This window comes from Neopsephotus bourkii, unplaced genomic scaffold, assembly GCF_033783945.1.
Source record: "Neopsephotus bourkii isolate Nb327-2 ecotype Australia unplaced genomic scaffold, CSIRO-AGI_Nbou_v1 NB_1471, whole genome shotgun sequence".
Lineage (NCBI taxonomy): Eukaryota > Metazoa > Chordata > Aves > Psittaciformes > Psittacidae > Neopsephotus > Neopsephotus bourkii.
Window position 1 is genome coordinate 387,013 of NW_026901947.1, and position 24,575 is coordinate 411,587.

Consider the following 24,575-nt stretch of genomic DNA (forward strand, 5'->3'; position numbering starts at 1 on the left):
TTAATGCCTTTTGGAGAAGGACTGCTCATTCCATTTCCTCCCACCTGCACCATTTCTTTGTCTTTCAGTTGTACGTTACTTCAATAAAACCAGGATTCAGAAAAACTGATTCTCAAGTATTTAGAATACAATTACACTTAAATGTTATGAACCACTAAAAATTCACCCTTTACTCTCTTTTTATTTCAAACAACAATGCTACCTTTTACCTCCACAGAACCAGCCAGCTTTTCTGTAAGACTGCATGATGGTACACCTAGTAACATCTTTCATTCAGGCTACTGTAATTCCTCTTGTACCTGCAATAGCTCAGGACAAGAGGTTCTAGGGCACTTTCAGAGCACATACTGGGGCAACTACATTTTGGAAACAAATAGTGTATTTCATTTTAATTGAAAACATCGATGTTGGTAACTTCCCAGCACTGGCTTAAACAGGGAATACATAGTGAAAACTTAGAATTCCACAGTTTATATTTGCATGTTATCTTCAGAAAACATTTTGATAAGCAAACCAGTTTTGTTTCTCCAGGTAGTTGCCCAGTTACGCCCTTTTTATCTAACTGCAGATAAAAGACACTTAAGTTTTCAAGCAGCTACTATGAGCTAATTTTGGTTTCTTTTGAGATGAAAGAAGAAATGGGACTGGGTAATGAGGAACAGAGAGGGATTTCCATGCCACCCTTCTTCTCTGTATACACTTATCTGACATACTTCATTAGGTCACCAGAGGCTTTATTGATTTCCATAAATATACATCACCCCCATTCACATCTTTAGTAACTCCACATAGTAAACTTACTTATTACCATGACTGCTGCTTTGCAATAAAAGTACTCTAAATGGGGGGCGGGGGGGAGGTAATTTTGAGAACTAGCACTTGTGATTAACAAGCAAACTCACCACCTCAACTTTGCAAAACCTGCTTCCAGCCCCACACATTGTCTGCTACTCCATCATCCCACCCCTGCTTTCAGCTTCCTTCCCAGCACTCCCTTTTGCTTTAAAACTACTATCCCAGTTGCAATCTCCTCTAATGTGCCTCCTTGAGATACTTTCTGTCACAAGGTTGAAAGTACTTCCCTCTTGGACAACACTAAGTGATTCAATTTTAAAGCTTACTCTCTATAAAGAGATCTTTTTGGCTTGAGGACTTACTTCAGACATTCTTATGGCTTGTCTAAAGAAGAAACACTGTAAAATAAAACACTCTTCCTATAGTCATATATAGAATCATGCATTTTTGCTTTGCCAGCTATGGTGCCTTTTCCATTTGCACTGAAAGAGAATTAAAATTAGCAGCAAAAAGGCCCTTTGCACCCAAAAAGAGCATTCACACTTAACAAGTTTACTTTAAATTTTCACCAGCCAAATGATTTTGTATGAACTCCACACACTGGCACTCACTCATTCATACCCTATGAATCATTAATCTGACAGGGCCAGAGAAAATTCCCAAATGCCTTCCAAAACCTTCTCCATATCACGCTTCCAGATTTCCATACAGGCCTTAAACTGCATTACTGAAGTGCAGTTCTCAGTGACATGTGCACAGTGTAACAGCAAAATCACACCTGTCATCCAAGAAGAAGTTCAATATGTCAACTATTGCACTTTGAATTTCCACAGATGTTTGCTCAGCAGCGAACTCCTCACATAGACACATTCACACACTTACAGGAATCTGTTTAACCACACCAAGCTACTCTTATTCCTGGGCAGAATTCTTCCATTACCAAAGACTCAGAAGATGGCTACAAGAAGGAACAGAGGTTGCCATAGGGGAAGCACATGAAGGCTACCCAGAATTAGCAGTGAGGGTCACAGGCACTTGGGAAATGGAGCACAAGTTAAAGTTATTCATAAGCCACAGCCTCACAGCTGCATTTAGTAATAATCACACAGTGAATTTTATACCTCTGGTCCAGTACCCTCATGCCTTTCCTGTATGTCTTCCTTTTTTAATTAGGCAACCTTACTGCTCCTGCAGTACTTGTGACAACTTACCCTGCCCTCCGCTTCCATACAGCAAACAACAGCATCAGTATTCTAGGGGAATTTTCAAGCCATTAGGTGTTCTTGTAACTTATTATCTGACAAACCTATTTAAAAAACTAGAATGAAAAAGGTGCATTTCTGTTTGCAGTATAGCACAAGTAATTTCAAAAGTAATTCCTTGGAAATATACCGTATTTGCCAAGAACTTCCTTTTGATAACCATGAATATATTCAGTGCCACTCTCCCACACTGGAACAGAAAGCATTCAGAGTGCCAAGACAGCTGCCTAATAACCCCTCCTAAACTCTGAGCCTGTTATTGCCTTTGCTGGGTAGGTAGAAAAACTTGTACCAAGTTTAGAAAGCTGTGTCACAAGCAGCTCACAGCAGAGCTCAATGGAGCACACCCTGGCCTCCAGTATCAGTCTTTTCCTTCCACACTTGACACAGGGATTAATAAAACATCATCTGCATAGGCTTCAGCAATGGAGTGATCAGAAGAGCTCTCCTTTGCTGGGGTTAACAAAAAAATAATATATATACATATATATATATCTTATCACTCAGTGGTTCCCCAATGTGGACAATAATGTACATGAACTTCTCCATCCTGACACTGGATTTCCTTTGCCTTCATCTCCTGTCACTGAGTATGGGAAGCAGCAAGGTATCCTGTTTTCCCAACCACAGACAAGCAGTTCACATTATTCATTTCTGAATCACCACGAGATGACTGCTAAGTGCTCCTTTCCAAACTACACCTGCCTCTTTAGCTGGGAGCACATACTTCATACTTGAAACTTCACACAGAAACACACAGCTACCTCTGTCTTCAGACAGGCAGACTGCTCTTTTGGCTTCCATTCAAGTGCCTACTTGTGCTTTAGTTAATCATTCTTCTTTTCAAAGGTGTCAGATCTTGGAACTCCCCTCCATCACAGAGTCTTACATTGCTGCGTTGCACAGGTGGGGTTGCCAAGGCCATCCCAGTGCCACTGAGTGGATTCGTATTTGTAAATGGTTTTTCTTCTACTTAGATATTCACACCCTACTGCATAATCTCACTTGTAGTAGGACTTATATTCCTTAACTACTTTAGGTGAGTTCTTAAGAAGTACTTAAAATATCTAAACAGTTCTTCGCATACCAGGTTCTTCCAATAATTCTTCAAAAATTCAAATCCCTTTGTCTCTCAAGGGATCACTAGTACTAAAACAACAAAAAGAATTGGAAATTACCTCCCCTTCATTCCAACCAGAGAGCCACTCAGGCTACAGCATGCGTTCTGCACATTAGTGGCAGTTAAGCTATAAAAGTGAACTAATATCTGTGTCATGTGAGATGTATTCACATTTGCAGAAGTTAACTGAACACTACGATAATGGTTATTTTAATTGCAATTTGCTACAGGTCTTCATTCCAATCCTTCCACTTCTTGAAGCATCTTACCAGTTCCATCATCTGCATCATTGTGACCAATCTGCCAAATCTCTGATTTTGTCCCAAAGCCATCAGTGGCAGAAGACTCCGTATAGTCTGCAGGGTTAAATGTCCTAGAGTTTCAAAAGTTAAGAAATGGAAGAGAGCACATGGGTCATTCAATGAACACAAGTGTCATCATTTTTAGCTGACTTTGTATTAGATTTAACATCTTGACTTCCACATAATTTATCTTGGTAGTTTGGGCTTCAAAAGATTTTTTTCCTCTATAAGCAGACAGATAAAAGAGGGAGAAAAGAGAACAGGAGGAAAAAAGTGAGGAGACTGGGAAAAAAAATATTACTGTAGAGAAACTGAACCAAAAAAAAAACAATTCCTGAAAAAGCAGTTAACAGCATACCTACTCCTCCCAGTCTTATAAAGCTTTAGTTCATATGCACAATGATAAGACCCTCTCAGCTGATGGTTTCTCAGCAGGTGTCTGACTGATGAGAAACCAGTATCATGTCCTTTCAGAGCACCAGACCTGCGCAGGACAGGAGTCAGAACATCAGTAAGATTATTTCAGGATGCACTCCTCACACCAATGCCAAAACACACAGATGCAGCTAAAAGGTGAAAAAGGATTAATGAAGAAAAATCCCTTTTCATCTTATTATCTGCAATATGAACAAGAAGGATTATTAGAGAAATAGTATTAGCCTCCTGTTCATCATGACATCACTGAAATTACATCACTAAAATCATTCATATGACATTCAAGGTAAACACTAAGTGAAACTAGTGGAGGATATACTTCTATAAAGCAAATTATCCCAACAAAACTGAAAAACTTTAGAGTTGCTAAGTAACTTCTTTTGATTCTGTTTTAGGGCCCATATATGTCCAAACAGCAGAAGCATGAAACCTCACAATGGGAGAGAGTTTATAATCACTAGATTTCCTGGTTTTATATACGACTTCCACGTTCTACATTATACTGAATAACAAGTATTTTTTTTGAGTTGACCTAGGACTATAGGCACCACACAGAACTTTCAGCCTCCAAGGCACTATGGGGCTGCTTCTTATAGGTACAAACTGGTCCTCCAAGTCTGAGATATTAACACTGCATAAACATACATTAGGTTTGTGTAGGTGTGGCTAGTCATAAATACTAGTATAAGACAAAAATGATCCATTAATCATCAATCGTATTTGAGAATTTTTACATCCATACTTGTTTATCAAACATACAGCAACATTAATACATAGAGCAGCAATACTGTCAATTAATATTTCACTGAGTTTGATCCTTGCCAAAACCTGTGCTCTGCATGTTTCTTACCCCATGCCTTGGGCTGAAAACCTCCCTGTTCCTCTCCCTCTGCCACGTCCAAACCCTAGGAGAGAAAACATCATTTAACAGCAAAGGCAGAGGAGCCACCAATCACTGGTCTAGCACATTAAAGTTGAAGAAGGAATCTACCACAATTAAATACCATTTACTTCTCAAATTTCCCTATAGGAAGGAAGCAACGGTTCATTTAAGACTATGCATTTTAACAGGACTTGCAAATCCTTTGCTACCTTTCCTGTGGCTAGTGAAATAGATCCAAACACCAAGAAAAGGACTCATCTAGAGACTCATTCCACATGAGACTGCTATTTGTATATCATTAGACATTGCTCAATATTTTGTCTCTATTTTCTCACTCTTGCCTAAGACGCTCTAGAATCCCAGCCTCCCTGTGTACCCTGATCTCTCAAGAAATTCCCTGTCACCCCTCGTCTGAAAGGAGAATGTTAAACACTCCATTTGTTTCCTTGTCTAACTCAGCCCACCCTCTGCGCTTTCAACAAGTTGTGTATCACACATACCTTTTGATTCCCCTTTAATAATAGTTACTGTCTCAAAAATTAACCAATTCAAATTACTCAAACAACTTCCTTGTTACCACCCAGAAGAACACTAATTTCTATTTTAACAAAAACAACTATTTGTTGCTTCCAATTTTGGTTGCCAACCTCAATTTCTAAGATCCTTGATACAGCAAATGGCTTTATTTCCTCCTGTTGTGTAGGGCCAACGAGGCATGAATCCCATTTATAAAGCACATGTCCAAATAAACTGTTAAAAACTATTTCTTAGATATTTCTGCATAATTTTTCTTTTCCTTTTTTTAAGACCTCAATATCTGAGGCTTTTTTTTTATCTGGGATGTTTTTTAGGAGTAAGACTGTAAATGCCATTTTATACCACAAGAACAGGAAGAAGAGCTGCAGACTAAGAACAAAGTGGGTTTTTTTACAGCAAAGGTATGTGGTAATAATAAGTCACTGAACAACTACAAGTATACCAGAGCACAAAAATTATAATCCTAACTCACCAATACACTGGTTGTCCAAACATCACAATTGCTCATGACAGGTTGTTTGAATTTGGAATTACCCCTTATTTTCAGGGACCACCTAACCTGAATAAGACCAGTAGATCCAGCACATGGTAAAATCAGTTTAGGAAGTTCCTATTTTCATGACTTTCCCTCCCCTCACCACCCATTCTTCCCCTTGCCCTTGTTCACTGGTCAAGCGTTCAAAGATATTTCTAAAATGTCCACTACCTACATTTCCAGGACTTAGAGGCACCCAAGCAGCAGGACAGCTTAACTACATTTTGATAGAAGGGTTTACTTGTATTCTATCAAAGGTGACAACTGCTAGCTACAGAGAAACCATGGAAACCTTGAGAGCAAATATTCCCATCCAGCAACACACAGTATTTTGGTGGGACGAGAACTCAGCCAGACCTGCTATCTCTTCCTTTTGCTCTCTTTATACAACCAGTTGGAAAGAAGGCAAAGGTTAGGAAAACGTTAACAACAGCTGTAACCCCGCAATCACCAACCCTCTTTACCAAGCTCATGCATGGAGCTGTGCTCTTTGCTGTGCCATAAACAACAGTGCCCCAGACCCTGCTATACCCAACTGATAGGTCTGTGACTAGTGGAGTCCCTCAGGGGTCGGTGCTGGGACCAGTGCTGTTTAATATTTTCATCAACGACCTGGATGAGGGAACCAAGTGTACTCTCAGCAAGTTCACTGATGACACTAAACTGGGAGGAGTGGCTGACACACCAGAAGGCTGTGCTGCCATTCAGAGAGACCTGGACAGGCTGGAAAGTTGGGCAGGGAGAAATTTGATGAAATTCAACAAGGGCAAGTGTAGAGTCTTGCATCTGGGGAGGAACAACCCCATGTACCAGTACAGGCTGGGGACTGACCTGCTGGAAAGTAGCAAAGGGGAAAGGGACCTGGGGCTCGTGGTGGATAGGAGGATGAACATGAGCCAGCAATGTGCCCTTGTGGCCAAGAGGGCAAATGGCATCCTAGGGTGCATTAGAAAGGGTGTGGTTAGTAGGTCAAGAGAGGTTCTCCTTCCCCTCTATTCTGACTTGGTTAGGCCGCATCTGGAATATTGCGTCCAGTTCTGGGCCCCTCAGTTCAAGAAGGACAGGGAACTGCTTGAAAGAGTCCAGCGCAGAGCCACAAAGATGATAAAGGGAGAGGAACACCTCCCTTATGAGGAGAGGCTGAAGGAGCTGGGTCTCTTCAGCTTGGAGAAGAGGAGACTGAGGGGTGACCTCATCAGTGTTTACAAATATGTAACGGGTGGGTGTCAAGATGATGGAGCTAGGCTTTTTTCAGTGATATCCAGTGGTAGGACAAGGGGCAATGGGTGTAAACTGGAGCATAGAAGGTTCCATGTGAACATCAGGAAGAACTTCTTTACTGTGAGAGTGACAGAGCACTGGAACAGGTTGCCCAATGGGGTTGTGGAGTCTCCCACATCGGAGATATTCAAGGCCCACCTGGACAACTTCCTGTGTGATGTACTCTGGGTTACCCTGCTCTTGCAGGGGGGTTGGACCAGATGATCTCTTGAGGTCCCTTCCAACCCTTGGGATTCTGTGATTGTAACTCAGCCTCTGAAACTCCTTGCACAGCCTACCTATTATACACTCTTTTCTCCTTTGCCCACCTAAGATCCCTAATCTGGGAAGTTGATACATGGCACAACAGGGTCATAGCTCTCAGATGCACAGAAGCTGCTGCACTCCAGACTATCCTCCTGCCCAGTAAATAATTTTTATAAGAGTAGAACCAGCTAAACAAGTTTACTAGGGGGCAATATAGAGGCCATCTGTGTAATAGATTTACTTCCTACAGCTATCAATACAGCATTAAACACCATTTACTACCAATGCACAGAAGACAGAACAACAGTTTTTGACAAGCTCAGATACAAGTCTGACTGGGAGCTGCAAATTGCAGAAACAGCTAATCAGAACTGACTTCTAAGTGAGAAGGACATTAGGTAGAGAGAGATTAGCTCTCTATACCTAATCTAGTAATGCCGGTTTATGCTTGTAATGTAAAAGGTGAACTTTAAACACCACTCTAAAAAAATGTGTATAAAATGGTTTAGAGCACAACAGTTAATGTCTAAAAAAAAGTAAATTCCTGTGCTAATTCACAGGAGCAATTCTTCTATCAACACTTTTATCTACCCACAAAAAGAGAGCAAGTGAGTAGCTTATTAAATCTCCTAGTGTCTAACAGAATAGATTTTCTTATTATCAGTCAGCATGTGGAGCCCAGAAGCAAATGACAGATATCTGGCAAAGCACAAAAGTACTGCTCTGCCTCATATAAACCCGCAAAACATTTCTTCATGTTTCTTTAGGCTTGGATCTACAAACAGCCTAAAAGTACCAAGGCAGTATTGCTCACTCATTTCTGTACCAGGAACCCAGGACTAGTGAACGACATTTAAAGCTGATTGTGATACACACTCTTGTTACTACCCCTGTCCAATATAATTTAAAACTATAAACTATTTAAAACATGTTTTTGTTTCCTTTAATATTGTAACAGTTCAGCTGTATGCTCTTGGGGGTCTTTTATTGCTCTTCATCATATCCCCTTCAGCTGATTTAGCCATCACTTACTGAATTTACATTTTTCTTTTCTGGGGCAAATTCTGGAGAAGTCAACACTTCCTTGCCACTCAGGCAGGTGGAAAGATTATCTGTTTCCACTAAAACACGCTAGGAATTCAAAACACTCAACTGTACAATCAAGTCTTCACCCTGGTACCATAGAAAGAATAGTTTATCTCATTCACAACATTGCTTCCCCCAGAACAAACACACACTACACAGGACTATGAGAAAAGTGTGCTGTATTACAATTCAGATGGCCCGAGCCCATGAACTTAACAGCTTACTCTGTAGAAAATCTAGTTTTCCAAGCTTGCAAACCTAAACCCTTCCACTGCAACACAGCTGCTTTATTTCAAAGCTCAGATTTTCACACTGACAGGTTTAAATTAAATGAAAGCACTTTGAGGTTAAAAAACAGGCCTAAGAACAGCTGAAAGGAAAAGGAAATGCAGACTGGAAGGGCAGGCAACACCCCAGATTTGTGCTTATCTCCAACTACACAGTTACTGAACAGCCCTGGTCTCTGCTTTGGAAATGCAAAGCCAGCCATCCTCAGCAGACATCAACCAGGGTCTTAAGACTTATGAAGAGATAAAGAAGCTAAGTACAGAAAGTTTGTATTCTAGGTATTCCATATTAAAGAAACAAAAAAGACATATTTAATAAATTCAAATCACTTTTGTCTTATTAGTCAGAATAAAGCTAGAAGCATTGGATCAGCTTTACATACTGCATGTACTCTAATAACCATTTTTTGAAGCAAATGCAGATAACTTTCAACTCTAAAGTTCCGTTTAAAAGAAAATAAATAACTTACATTAAAGCTAAGTTCTGGTTTATCTTAAAAAAAGAGTAAGTAAAATAAAATAATAAAAACATTATAGTTTCCTAACCAATGCAGAATCAACTACTGCAAAACTAAACAACCTTCAGACAAATCTCCAGATGGTCTGCTCCACACTGAGGTCTTGAAAAAAAAAATCCTCCTCACTAGTTCTGGCAAAGGAAACCCAAAATATATCCTGTGCCAACTGGGCTAAGCTTTTGAAACAAGAGAATGTTTAAACATGCAGTTCTGATTATAGAATCTCTTTTTTTTTTCAAGGACAGCATACTCACCTCGAAAAGTTAAAAAACAAAAAACAAAACAAGAGTACAATCTGGGTTTTACAAACATTTACAAAAGCTTAAGCTGCTTTGCTTTCTTATATAGCCAGCAGTGAATGAGTTTAAAGGCTCCTTACCATGCTGTTTAAGTCCAAAACTAAAACATAATGGTTTTCCCACTGCTTTTTATTTCTGTTTCTTTAGAAAAAATTTCCCCTGTCAGCATTCACATTTATGACATATTCATGTTGCTTTGGAAGAATGATGATAGAGGAACAGAAGTAAAAGCAACAAATCCATTTTCACTTTGCAAATCAGAAAAATTGCTACACTTGAGTTTGTAACAATTTCTATGAATCAAGACCAAAAGCTCACCTATCTGATATCCCATTATCAGCTATGGTCAATGAGGTATCTAGGGAAGAATATGCAAACTGTAACCACAGTGCAGTTTCTCTGGACACTCTCCTGGTCTACACCCATTTGTAGCTCAGACTTCCTCAGCCAAAGATAACTTACGTACATCAAAAAGCCTCACTCGTTTTTGCTTTTCCTGCTCTGTTTTTTTTCTTTTCTTTTTTTTAGGATAAAATTGCCAACTCTCTCTGTGGGTAAGTTTTCAGTACCCATATAATCTTATTGAAAGGAGCTCCTTAGGTTAACTAAGGAAGAACCTTAGTTCTTCTTAGTGTCTGAAGAGCCACCTTGGTCTGTTGTGAACCTGTGATCTACTGATTTCACTCAGTATTCTCTCATTTGCATACTTGGTTGGAGTGATCATTTGATTTCCCCACAGAACCTTCTCCACACAAATTTTACAGATCTCTACCATACATCCACTCAGCCCTCACTCTTTTGCAGCTGGAGAAGGCCCTCTCTGTTCCTCACACCCCACAAGAGCCTTCTCAATACCTCAGCAGCTTCAAAAGCCTTTTCTAGTTCTATCGCGTCCTTTTCAACATTGAGTGGAGGGCAGTGGGAGGACCAGACCTACACTAAGAGTCAAAGGTACAAGAACAGTAAAGAAAAAAAAAAAAGCAGCAAAAAAAGCAGCACAATCCCCCTCCCCTGCTCCCCCCCCCCAAAAAGTGCCTATGAAGTTTGTCAATTTGTATAAAACATGCAGCTGATTAAAACATGTGAGGAAACACTTCTAGAGCTGGCTATCTTAGAGACACAACCATCTTCCTCTAATTCCTTCAAGAGATTTCATTCCAGATAGTTACAAATCCTTGCAATACTGACACACAAACAGTAATTTCATCAAAGTGATTACGTTTATCACCATTACAGTATTTTTACATGTAAATTAACCTCAATCAAGAAAGTCAGTTATGAAGAGAAAGACAAATGAGACGGACATCTTTAAAAAAAAAAAAGAGAAATCCCTTGACTGTTTTCCAAGCCAAAGTTTACACCCTCATCTGGGCAAGCAAAAATTAAGAGCAGAGCAATTCCAGCTGGTATGTGTCCTGAAACATATCCTGTGATGTGGTTTTGCTTTCTGTTAATCAGTCAGTAATGTGTATCTGTTTCAAATCCCTGACCTTCTGCATATCAGCAACAAGTGGTGTTTGTACACTGTATACCTACTACCCTATAAAGCTGCAAGGAATGCCACACAGCCGTTAACAGATGGTCTTCTCAAAAACCAAACTAGTGCCGACAGCACCAAGGCTGAAATACTCAGTACTGGGGATTTTCCTCCTCAGTAAGCAGCACATTATCATCCCAATGTCCATCCCATTTCTGCTATTTGCAGGGCATGTAATGTCTTAGAATTAAGTAGCTCTACAGTGAAGCAGTAATACAATGGCCCAGTACCTTCCCCTAGAAAACGGCCAGTAACATCGCTCTAACTTGAGAAGGTAGCTTACAATAGAAACAATGCACTGCTCAGATAATTAGCTAACCCCTAATTTCATATCTAATGCCTAGATTACTACACACACATCTGCATGAAGCATTTCTAAAACAAAGGTTCTGTGATGATTACCAGCAATCTGTTTACTTTCAGCTATTTATTCCACACTTGACTATTCTGGGTAACAGAAAAGAAAGACTGCTGAATTAAACAGCAGGAAACTTTTATTATTCCTAATAATACGCAAATAAAGAAGGTCATGCATCCCTGAAATACTGAGAATGGAATTATAAAGCTTTACACAACTCCCTGCAGTTTTCAAGGGCTTGTATTACAAAATTAAATTAGGTATTTCCTGCCATGGAACACACACATTTGTAATGTAATGATCCTGAAGTCATTCAACAGGTTTATCACAGACACTTCATTAAGACACTTTGCTCACATGAATGTCTGAAATACTTGGTAGAGATACACAGTAATGCTATGCACACTAACCACTGAACAGAAACTGGTTAAGTTGCTCCTCTTTCTTCAGACAGATGTGTCCATCTGAGCTGATGATTGCTTTGTCTCGAGACATAAGATATCAATCTAGAGAGCTACGGTGTTGACAACAAAAGCAGCATATTGTTCATAGAGTTACAAAGGAAAAATAGACTTCATTTGAAATTAACCTCTACATTTCATCCAGCATTTTAAAAAATACTACCTTTATATTTTTAATCTGAGTATAAAGGATTATTTTATAAGACAAATACTGAAATACTTAACATTTTATCAATTAATAGAGCTAACATACTGAAAACTGTAGCTGTGAACTGTACCGCACCCTCCCCTGCAAAGCTATCTCTGCACACATCAGTTAATATTTGCCAATTCAGAAGCACAACGGAGTCATTCCTGCAACCCTTAGAAACTACCTGTTTTTTCCACTCCTTCAAGATGCAGATTTGGATACAATGAAGTTGGATGGGCCTGTCTTCAAATGCCTCATTACTGGATATTCCAAATAAAGGGGAGTCTTTTGAAGGCAGAATTTTCCTTCAAGGAAGACATTACTTACTAATTATATTAGCTCTTCTGTGCACTTTATCAGCTTAACTCAGTTAATACCCACTTCCCCACACAACCTGCACTGTACATAGGTTATACAGTTCATTCTTCCTGCTCTAAGAAAAAACAATCCTCTTTCCACTCAAACCCGTGAAAATCCAAACCAACTACACATTCCTTGATTTCACATAAAATCCATTATCAACATCCTTCCTGTACCTTCTGCAGGATAGGATCAGAGTTGTACCCAATATTCCACAGTACTCTTTTTCCACACTTCTCCGTGCCAACTCTTTTATGCCAAATTCCTTCTCTTACCAAAAAGTCTCTAAGGTGGCTTGTGCTTTCTCTGACTGGCTACCAAAAGCAGAAGGCAAGCCTGGCAACCATATCCACCTCAAAGAAACAGCACAAATACACACTGAACACCTTCCGAAGTGCCCTACAGATGGAATCTTGTACTCTCCTGCTGCCAGAGAACAACCTGAGGAACCCAGTGCACTCAAGACTCACAGAAGGCTGTCATGAGTCAGTCTGGGAAAACACCTCTCCATAGCCAAAGTACACCAGCCTGCTACACAGGAAACTACCCTAAAGGTTATTTGGGTCAATTGTTTTAAGTTGATCTGAGACCAAGACATGACAAGGGGTAAGGGAGGAGGATGCATCTAAATTAAAGGTGGGTGAAGTGCTTATGGAAGTAAAGGATAACTAACAAATGCTTAAAAAGAAGTATTTAGAGAAATAAATCAGAAAGTTCCAGTCGGTGCCAGTCCCACACCAATGCCACCAATCTTACCTCTCCCACGGCCACGCTTCCCACGGTCTGAAGGCCTGTCTCCTTGATTGCTGTCCACTCCATTTTCTTCAACTCTTACTGTAGAGAGAGGACAGCTTAAAAGAAACTTGAAAGACTTACCCATGACACAATACAGTCATCTGTACCGCAAAAGGAAAGGCAAGATTTTAAAGTGGGCTGTTCAACAGATCTCAGTCAGCCCTCTCCTTTGGGGGCCTAGCAAGTTATGTTTACTTTGCAGTGGACAATTACAAAGCAAAATATCTAATAAGAGGGAAATGTCCCTCAGCAGACACACATCTGGGGATGGAAGGGGGACAGTGTTTTGCAGACTACCGGAGACTACACTATTTAATTATGTCTCACCTCTTTAAGGAGGTAGGAAATAAAGCTGTTTCACACTGTGCTTTCTTGATAATAGGCTGGTGACAACAGTGAAAGAATAAAGGATAACCAGGAAAAACAGCTCTTCTCCTCCTGTCCATACCACACCTCTGTACAACCAGGGAAACTTAAAGGAACTCTCCTCTATATTTAAATCAGAGGTATGAGTGAAGGTGAGGCATTAGAAGAGCACTGCAACTTAATCATTTTGTGAAAAACTCCCAAGGAAATACTCTAATAGATGGCTGTCTCCTTGAAGAAAAAAATACATAAAAAAATGACTGGCCATTTAAAACACTGCTGAGATTTTGTGCTGCACAACTTCTTCAAATGACAGAAGAAAAAAAAAAAATCACTAATGCTTGGATACAAAGCTGGGGAGGTTTGATAACCATCTGGAAAATCTTTAATTCAAATTTTGCCCATCACTTTTATTTTGATGGATCCAATTTCAATTTGTTTTCAGTACAGCTCCAAGTCTTATTAATATTTTTTGCCATCCTGACATTATTCTTTCCTACGAAGATTCACAACATCTTCACTGGCACAATATCTGAAAACATCCCAGTAATGAATTAGAAGAGTTGGATAATATTGTAAACATTTTTCCTGCTTTTAAGCAAAAAGCTAAACATATTGTTTTCATTCCAGTTCTTCTGATCATCTATCAGTGTTTTGTACAGCCTATAAAGGCAATGTGTACAACTTTGATGCTGCTGATAAAAAGTAAGGAGAAAAAGCAGTGTGCATCCAATGGTAGTCTAATGTGATTCTACCTAACTTGGAAACATCAGCTTGCTTTTGTATGATGTATTATTGCGACTGTATAAACTGTACCGATTTTAAACGTTTCAACTGACCAAAGAATTTTCCCTGTTGTAGAAACTCACCTTTTGGTCAGCTTATATGAGTAAGATATGCTAGATATTAATAATGATCCCAGTCTTTTAATTCCCCTTATGAGAAGATATTATCTGTATCTCGTAGAGAAGAGATTCAGAGCACCCCTGCGGAGAAGGACTTGGGGGTGTTCGTTGATGAGAAAATGAACATGAGCCGGCTTCAGTGTGCGCTCACAGCCCAGAAAGCAACCGTATCCTGGGCTGCATCAAAAGAAGCGTGACCAGCAGGTCGAAGGAGGTGATCCTGCCACTCTGCTCTGCTCCTATGAGACCTCACTTGGAGTATAGTGTGCAGTTCTGGTGTCCTCAACATAAAAAGGACATGGAACTGTTGGAACAACTACAGAGGAGGCCACGAGGATGATCAGGGGACTGGAGCACCTCCTCTATGAAGGCAGGCTGAGAAAGTTGGGGCTGTTCAGCCTGGAGAAGAGAAGGCTGCGTGGAGACTTCCAGTATCTGAAGGGGGCCTGTAAGGATGCTGGGGATGGACTCTTCATTAGGGACTGCAGGGATAGGACAAGGGGTAATGGGTTAAAGCTTAAACAGGGAAGTTTAGACTGGATATAAGGAGGAAGTTCTTTACCATGAGGCTGGTGAGGCACTGGAATAGGTTGCCCAGGGAGTTGTGAATGATCCATCCCTGGCAGTGTTCAAGACCAGGCTGCACAGAGCCTTGGGTGACATGGTGTAGTGTGAGGTGTCCCTGTCCACGGCACGGGGGTTGGAAGTAGGTCATCTTAAGATCGTTTCCAACCCTAACTATTCTATGATTCCATGACTCTAAGATGAGACCATCTTCAGGTTCTCCCATTCATAAAAGGAGATGGAGTCAAAGCTGGGTAAGTTTTTCATTAAAAGAAACAAAAAAGTGTACCAGCTGTGCAGGAGCATACTTGCTTTCAAGGAGTCTTACAAAGACTCAATATTAAATCTTAAAGAATAGGAATCTGTAGAAGATCAATTACTCTCAATGAAATGAAGCATCTCTGCACAAGCACAGACCATCTCCAAACCAAGTCACATATACCAAGCATACCTGTTGCACAAGTTATGATCCCCTCAGTACTGAGCTGTAGCTTGGACAGACTTCATTCCATTAAGCATTTGTTACTAACACAGCCAGTTTCAGCCACCAGAAAAGTGTCCGAACCTTTAGGAATGAACACCTGTACGTACACTCTCGGCCACGGCTGCCTCCTCTTCCCCGTCTGCTGGAGCTTCCCCGTCCACGACTCACTTCTCTGTCCCCTCGTTTTTCTCTGTTCTCTTTGTTTTCTGAACCTTCCTTTCCAAGGCTTTTCTTCTTTCCCCCTACAGTCTCCCAAGAAGTCTATTTGGGTAGAACAGAATTAGAAACAAAAGTCAAAATGAAGAGACAGATCTCAATCCATAATTCCACCTCAAACCCCTTCAGTTCATGGCAAAAAAAAAAAAAAAAAAAAAAACACACAGGAATTTCTGTAACATCATGTATGTAATAATTTTCAAACTTCACTGATAGAAATGGGAAAAAATGAGCTGTGCTTTTGGGAACAGAAGAGAAAGTGACAAGTTGGCCTGGCTTACAGAGTGTGGGGAGCTCAAATATTTCTGGCTATAATGGACATTTACTAGTTCAAGGAAGCCTAGATACACCCACAGCCTACAAAACCTGCAAAGCAAGCAACAGTTTTCCTCTCAACTACCTCCATAAATCTAGCAAGGGAGCATGCAGAGAGCCATCTTCTCTCAAGGAAATGAAAAAATGCTTATAAGCATCGCTGAACAAGAGACTGACAAGTACGTGGCCTAAGGGTGGGAGAAGAAAAAACATTATCCAGACATATGAGAATTCAAGTACCAGGAAACAGAATGGCAGAGCAACAACCTGGGAAAACTGGGGCAATGATAAGCCATCCAGCCCTAACAGCTACAGCTTATCACACACTGCAAAAGAGAGGAAAAGTTATGTCTAAAGCAGACAAGGGACTAAGTTCCAGATACCAGGCTTCATCTCTAACATTAACACTGCCTTTAAAATAAATTCAAGGATCATTTAGAGTCCATAAGAGTATCTGTAGGACTTGAAAATAAAATGACTAGAACACTCGCTAAGAGTAGCACAGCACCTCATATATGATGCAATTGCACGGCTTGTCCGTTGATTCACAGTTGCAAAGTGAAGAAAAGTAGTATTTCCAAACTATTAAGACAGCAGACAGGTTTATATGTCTATCCCCACTCTGTGAGCTTATAATCTAGATAAAGTATTTAAGCAGGAAATTTGCATATGGAAGTAAGCAGACATCAACTTTGAATCACTAAACACATTAACTCTAACAGGCACCTGCATCATACAAAAAAGGCTGGCTATCAGTACTTTTAGGTCCCGTCCTACCTCCTCTCAATTCGGACAACAGCAACCCAGAAGTCCTCACAAGCTAGGCAATGACCAGCTAGTCCAAGCTGCCCAGAATGAAGAAAAGTAATGCTATGGGGAAAGCATGTAACAAAGCAGTTTATAAGTATAAACTCAGTGGTTCATTGTATCTATTTAACCATGCATTTATTTACCCATACCAAGTGCAACATTTTACACCTGGGTCAGAGCAATCTCAGACACAGCTACAGGTTGGGCAGAGAAGAGATTCAGAGCAGCCCTGCAGAGAAGGACTCGGGGGTACTGGTTGACGGGAAAATGAACACGAGCCGGCTTCAGTGTGCGTTTGCAGCTCAGAAACCAACCGTATCCTGGGCTGCATCAAAAGGAGCGTGACCAGCAGGTCGAAGGAGGTGATCCTGCCCTTCTACTCTGCTTTTGTGAGACCTCACTTGGAGTATTGTGTGCAGTTCTGGTGTCCTCAGCATAAAAAGGACATGGACCTGTTGGAACAAGTCCAGAGGAGGGCCATGAGGATAATCAGGGGACTGGAGCACCTCCTGTATGAAGACAGGCTGAGAAAGTTGGGGCTGTTCAGCCTGGAGAAGAGAAGGCTGCGTGGAGACCTCATAGCAGCCTTCCAGTATCTGAAGGGGGCTATAGGGATGCTGGGGAGGGACTCTTCATTAGGGACTGCAGGGATAGGACAAGGGGTAATGGGTTAAAACTTAAACAGGGGAAGTTTAGATTGGATATAAGGAGGAAGCTCTTTACTGTGAGGGTGGTGAGGCACTGGAATGGGTTGCCCAGGGAGCTGTGAATGCTCCATCCCTGGCGGTGTTCAAGGCCAGGTTGGACAGAGCCTTGGGTGAGATGGTTTAGTGTGAGGTGTCCCTGCCCATGGCAGGAGTTTGGAATTAGATGATCTTCAGGTCCTTTCCAACCCTAACTATTCTATGATTCTATCTTTTGAAAGAATAAGTTCTAACAGAATGGTCACTCTCATTTTTTTATATGGTACAGGTGAGAATGAAGGCTGAAGTCCTTTTCAATTTCATCTCCACTACAGAAGGCAACAGCACCAACTGAGGAGAACTGCAGAGAGCATGGATTAAAGTATAAAATTACAAGTTTGAGCAACACCATGTTATTTGAGTACAGAAAAACTTTCCTCCAGTCACTATCACACGGCTTTATCTGCCACAGTCCAAGTAACTGCTGTAACAAAACTGTGTAACACTAAAACAATACTAGAGCTTTAGAAACACTTCATAGGAGAACAAGTAACTGCACTGAAAACTGAAGAAGCAATTCTATATAGCTCAGAATGCACTTAGTAGCTCACCGATGGGCATGGTGCCTAGAGATCTCCAGCAATTTTTAAAAATACCCCAAACTGGATGATCCTGAAAAGCTTAAGAAGCAGCAGCCTCTCCCTGGTAAGTTTTTACACGACACAGGAAGAATTAGTAAAAGGATTATTATGAAAAGCGTCAGATCCATGCTTTCCAACAACATGATTTGAGGAAAGACTTGAGAAATTTGGCACATGATTTAAGATAGAGGATGGTACTACCTCTGGGCATGGGAATCCATCACAGACTACTGAAGCTGCCTGTTTTTGTAAACTGATTACAATTTCAGTTGAGGATGCCTGAGGCAACTGACAATTCTGATCCTGACCTCTGAAAACATGCAACAGAAGCTGCCTTGCAGGCCTCATCTTAAACGGAAAGAATAATCTGAAAGGTTCCCTTTGTTCTATCTTCAAAGTTTTAGGAAGGAAAACATTGTTGAGCATAAAATGAATCTTACATTTGTAGGAAGTTAAATGAATAGAAATCCTGGGCAAAGAAACGTGCTCTTCTCTAGTCTCATCCATAAGCCTCTGTCTTTTTCAAAGCCAGATTCTCACAACTTCAAGTGAAAAGTCTTCCTAAAGACTACATCACACAGCATAAAGACAAGAAATTATAGACATTCTATCTATCCCTCCTTGCTCTTCTAATTCCTCAGATTAGACAGGCACAACTTCTTCTAACTGAGGGGTTTTTTAAAAACAAATAAACAAACAAAAAAAAAACAACAACAACAAAAAACACTACCAAAAGAAACACCAAAAAAACTCAAACAAACAAAAATATACCCTCTCCTCCCCAGAAACTTCTAGGTCATCAAAGCAGAGTGAAACTAGAAAAAGATCAGTGAATCTGCATTTACAACTAGTAGTACCTCTACTTTCAACTTCACATCAAATCCACAGTTGAATTGTTATGAAATAGCCTTAGAACAAACCATTTGAACTGGAGGCCCATAAACCTCCCTAAAGAATAAATTTCTTCATGCCCTTCAATTAAAACTCCTTCCTCCTTAAGCCCTTTAAGTTCTGTGTATTTGTTTCCAAGTTGCATTTTGTCTACAGACAGCAGTGGGTTCAGAGGGACTTGTCATTTTGACAGGCAGAACATACGCACATGCTCTTCTAATGGACAAAGGAGTTCAGAAAGTTTCTTCCATGTCATGATCATTTATCACAACTGGCTAAAGTAAGAAAACATTTAACATTCTCTATCAACCAGGAAACTATTTTAAACTAGAAAATGACAAATACAAGAAGTACAAGAGAGCACAAAACCAGTATATTACCAAGACAGATTTAATCAAGGAAAGATGCTCTACTACTCCCAGCTCACCAGTTCACTCAGTATTACAGACTTAGGTGCTTTAGATGACCTCAACTCTGAAAAATGAAAAAAGGATAGAAAAGAAAGTCCCCTCAGTCAGAATGGTATGTCTCCTAGATCTAGAGTATGTATGGGGTGGGTTTCCTCATTAACAATAAGCCAGAATACATATCCTGACAAATCACAGGAAATACCGAATGTTCAGCATTAAAGAAAGGAAGTCCAGGTTTTCCCAATTTAGATGAAATGAAATCTAGTTTACTGCCTCAGATAAGCGTAAGAAGTCCCTCCAGCAAAAACTTCAACCGCAGCAAGACATATTTTCCTGATATCTCTTGGCATAAAAAATTGCTCTGTTCAACATCTGAAGTGACATTATTTGTTATTATATACATATTGTTTAGTCTTCTCTTTGTTTTTCAATGAAGTCATGCAAACGAGCACCACAGTGAAAGAACCAACTACTTGCTGTATCCTATTCTGCCATTGGTAACGTTGTCAATGCAATCTTCAGATGTGGAAACCTCCTCCAACTTCAATACTGACAATGCTCACCAACAAAAGTTACATGACTTAAAACACCTGCCTCGCCTTTAGACTTATAGACTGCCCTTTGTGGCAAACAGTCTCAGGCTTCAGGGTTGTGGAGGTGAGTAAATACAAATACTGCAGAAAAAAAACAGGCCTGTGTCTGACAGAGCACTGAGTTACATTGCTGAGTTAGAATTGCTGCATGTAAATGAAAGCCAGAGGAATGTGCAAGAGACCAGTTGAACACCCACAACATTTTCAAGGTTCAGCTTACCATGGGGTATGCATAGAGAAGAGAAACTGCCCTGTCTCCATTTCCTTCAAAAGAATTTCGATTGAGACATAGAAATCAAAAGCTTCTGAAATGACTTTCCCAATCGCTTGTCACTGAGAGACTACCAAGCCTCATAACACTATTATCCACTGCTGTTCATGTGGGCACAATATACATAGCCAGGAGCAGTGTGAAGACTAACAAGAAGGATTACAGAGCCCTGGGAACAGCATAAAGGACTCTTGAGCCCAGGTAGCTTTTTCATCAATTCTCCCAGTCAAAGGGAAGGGGTTTGAAAGTGCTAGTCAAATCTGGTGAATCAACAGATGGCTATGGGACTGATAACACAGCCAGGGGTTCACCTACTTACACCACACAACTTGCTTTGAGAAACCTGGTCTGCTGGGGACTGATGGAGACTTGTCAGAGAAAGGGAGGATCATCTTTGGTCACAGGTCTGCCCGCTGGTGGAGAAGGCTTTAACCTAAAGTACCAAGTGGAGGGGAACCCAAATGCATCCCACTCCTGTCAAGTCAGATGCAAGTGCCAGCAAGAGATGCCCAGAGCCTCCAGAGAGATCACAGGTCAGCAGATGAGCAGCTGAAAAGCAGCACAAAGGAATTCCTGCTAATCCAGCCAGCTTTGGGGGCCCAACCTAAATGCCTCCCTGCAAACTTATGTAGCACAGGCAATAAACAAGAGGAGTTAGAGACATGTGCACACCTGCATGGCTATGATCTTACTGGCATCACAGAGATGTGGTGGGACACCTGCTATGACTGGAGTGTTGGAATGGAAGGATACAGGCTTTTCAAGAAGAACAGGCTGGCTAGATAAGGAAGGGGTGCCACCTTCTACATCAACAACCCACTGGTGTGCATGGAGTTCTGACCAGGGATGGATGTGTGCCGACTGACAGAGCTTATCAGCCAAGATTAAGGAAGAGCAGGGACAAGGGGACATTATACTGGGGGTCTTTTCAGGCAACCTGAACAGGAAGACCATGAGGATAAAGCCTTTACAGACAGATAGCATCAGCCTCACATTCACAAGCCCTGGTCTTCATGGGGAACTCCAACCACCCCAAACCTGAAGATGCTCAAGTCCATGGGACCTGATAAGATGTAGGCCACGGGGAAATTGGTGGATGAAGTTGCTAAGCCATTATCCATCGTATCTCAGAAGTTGTGGCAGCCTGGTGAAGTTTCTCCTGACTGGAATTACGGAATTATAACCTCATTTGTAAAAAGGGAAACAAGGAAGACCCAGGAGCTACAGGCCAGTCAGTCTCACCTCAGCACCCAGCAACGTAATGGAGCAGATCCTCCTGGAATCTATGCTAAGGCACAAAGACAATAATGGGGTGGTCAGTGACAGCCTGCATGGCTTCACTAAGGGAAAATGATGCCTGACAGATCTGGTGGCCTTCTATGATGGGGCCATGAAATTGGTGCATAAGGGAAGAGCAACTTATACTTGGGCTTGTGCAAGGCATTTGACACTGTCCTGCATAACATCGTGGTCTCTAAACTGGAAACGTGTGGATCTGATAGGTAGACCACTTGCTGGATAAGGAACTGACTGGATGGCTGCACTCAGAGAGTTGTGGTCAATGGCTCAGTGTCCAGCTGGAGACCACTGTTGAGTGGTGTCCCTCAGGGGTCAGCGCTGCGACCAATCCTGTTCAACATCTTTGTTGGTGACATGGGCAGTGGGATTGATGCACTCTCAGCAAGTCAGCTGACAACACCAAGCTGTGCGGTGTAGTCAACATGCTGGAGGGAAGGGCTGACACCCAGAGGGGCCTGGACAGGCTGTAGAGGTGGGCCTGTGCAAACCCCATAAAGTTCAATAAGGTCAAGTGCTAGGTCCTGCACCAGGTTTGGTGCAATCCGAAGCATAGCTACACGCTGGACAAAGAATGAATTGTGAGCAGCCCTGAAGAGAAGGAGATAGAGGTGTTGGTTTATGAGAAGCTCAACATGAGCCAGCAGTGTGCGCCATGAAGATGATCAGAGGCCTGAAGCAGCTCTGCTATGAAGGCAGGCTGAGAGAGTTAGTCTTGCTCAGCTTGGAGAAAAGAGGGCTCCAGGAAGACCCTGGAGCAGCTCCCACTGCCTAAAGGGGGTTACAAAAAACCTGGAGAGGGACTTTTGACAAGGGCATGTTGACAGGACAAGGGAGAATGGCTTTAAACTGGCAGAAGGGAGATCTAGATTAGATATTAGGAAGAAATTCTCTCCTGTGAGGGTGATGAGACACTGGTGCAGGTTACCCAGAGAAGCTGTGGCTGCCCCATCCCTGGCAGTGTTCAAGGCCAGGTTGGACAGGGCTTGGAGCAACCTGCTCTAGTGGAAGGTGTCCCTGCCTGTGGCTGGGGTTGGAACTATATGGTTCCCACACCATTCTTTGATTTTATCATTCTTAGAATTAAAAGATACAGCAAGCAAAGTGATTTAATATGAAAGTAAAAGCTTACCGTGTCTGAACTTCCTTCCAGCAGTATGTTGATTGCTCTGTTGACATCCTCATTACAATCATGTAGTGCCACTATACACTCATCCTGGTTTTTCCCCGTCACCTCCATAAGCTGGTATTAAAAGTCAGACAAGTTAAAATATCTGAATTATCATAATAAGAAAATAAGCATTAGTTAGTACTACCATAGATTCCAAGAAAAAGCTTAGCTACTGTATCAGAGCAAACTAAAATTCTAAATAAAGTTATCTGCCTTTTACAGATCTGCTTGTGATACAGACAAGAGACAGGAAGAAACACAATTTAAATGGTAATCAAGCACATCCATTTTTTCTTATATTCTGCTTACAGCAAATGCTGTCACTCCAGATACAGTAGTATGTGAGAGTAAAGATGTAAAAGACCAGGACAGCACCAGAACTATCCTCTCTCCTTCCTCACCAAGCATGCTCCTCTTTATCCCACCCCACTGTGTGAGAAGAAATATAAGGTAAGCCATGGCAGAGAACAGTTCCATCAGGAAAAAATTCAGGAAGTTAGGTAAGAAAAAGGTTAGTTTTCAGCCAGATCAGCTCTCTCAATTCATTTCAGCATAAACACACACAAAAGGCATAAGCATAAGGCTGCTTAAGGAGACCTAGTACTCAATTACGTTCTAGGGACCTGCAGTGCACATCCTGAGGAGTGTGGGATGTAAATAATCAGTCTTTTCATGGAACATCCAGCAATTTTACCCAAATAAAAAGAATTTACATGAGCTAGAAATACATATATGCAAAATATAAAATACTGGGTATTTCCTTTGCAAAACTCAACTCGTATGCCTCCCACCAGTAGAACTACAGGCACTATTGATGACTGCCCTTTGGTTTCAGGAAGTACAAGACTTCACTTTTGGCACAGCAACAGAACAAATTTATAACAACAACAATGAAAAGCACTTAATAATGCTTCACAGGGGGGTTTACAAAGGGAAAGAAATCACGAAACCTGCTCCTCTGGTGCATTAAAGCATTCAAACTAATTCTTCTCTCCTTCCTGGTGTACTTAGGTTCTTTATGAGCTATGACAGAGGAGGCTTTAAACTAGATGTGTTGGGGGAAGGGGGCATCATTCCATCCCAACACACCCAGTCAGTTGCCAGCACCTATAATAAATGCTCGGAGCAATGTAGAGAGATTCCAGCTGCTCCAGCCAATGAGCCAGCTTCATTTGGGGCTCGGCTCAGATGCCTCTATACAAATGCCTGTAGCATGGGGAACAAACAAGAGGAATTAGAGATGTGTGCTCGTCTACAGGGTTATGATATAACAGGCATCATACAAACATGGTGGGATGGCTCCTATGACTGGAGTGTTGGAATGGAAGGTTACAGACTCTTTAGAAAAGACAGGCTTGGCAGGCAGGGAGGGGGAGTTGCCCTTTATGTTAGGGATAGGCTGGAGAGTATGGAACTCTGTCTGGGGAGAGGTGAGCAGTTAACAGAGAGCTTGTGGGTCAGGTTTAAAGGGAGAACAGCGATGGGAGACGTTACTGTGGGGATCTGTTACAGACCGCCTGATCAAGAGGAATCTGCGGATGAAGCACTCTATAGACAGATAGGAACAGCCTCACACTCACAGGCCCTCATTCGCATGGGTGACTCCAACCACCCTGACATCTGTTGGAATGACGGTACGGCCTGGCACAAGCAATCCAGGAGGTTCCTCAAT

The 24,575-nt window shown here is 41.4% G+C and overlaps 2 protein-coding genes across 2 annotated transcripts in view; one reads left to right on the plus strand and one right to left on the minus strand.

The window, feature by feature from the left end:
* NUDT2 (nudix hydrolase 2) overlaps nucleotides 1-24,575 on the plus strand; it is a 414,951-nt gene that overhangs the window by 227,774 nt on the left and 162,602 nt on the right. The gene's annotated exons all lie outside the window — the stretch shown is intronic.
* UBAP2 (ubiquitin associated protein 2) overlaps nucleotides 1-24,575 on the minus strand; it is a 101,197-nt gene that overhangs the window by 69,838 nt on the left and 6,784 nt on the right. The window contains exons 3-7 of the mRNA XM_061369033.1: nucleotides 22,865-22,975; nucleotides 15,714-15,867; nucleotides 13,249-13,326; nucleotides 4,765-4,819; nucleotides 3,447-3,550 (exon numbers count right to left, since the gene is read on the minus strand). Of these exons, the coding sequence (XP_061225017.1) occupies nucleotides 3,447-3,550; nucleotides 4,765-4,819; nucleotides 13,249-13,326; nucleotides 15,714-15,867; nucleotides 22,865-22,975 (502 nt within the window). The remainder of the gene's footprint in view (nucleotides 1-3,446; nucleotides 3,551-4,764; nucleotides 4,820-13,248; nucleotides 13,327-15,713; nucleotides 15,868-22,864; nucleotides 22,976-24,575) is intronic.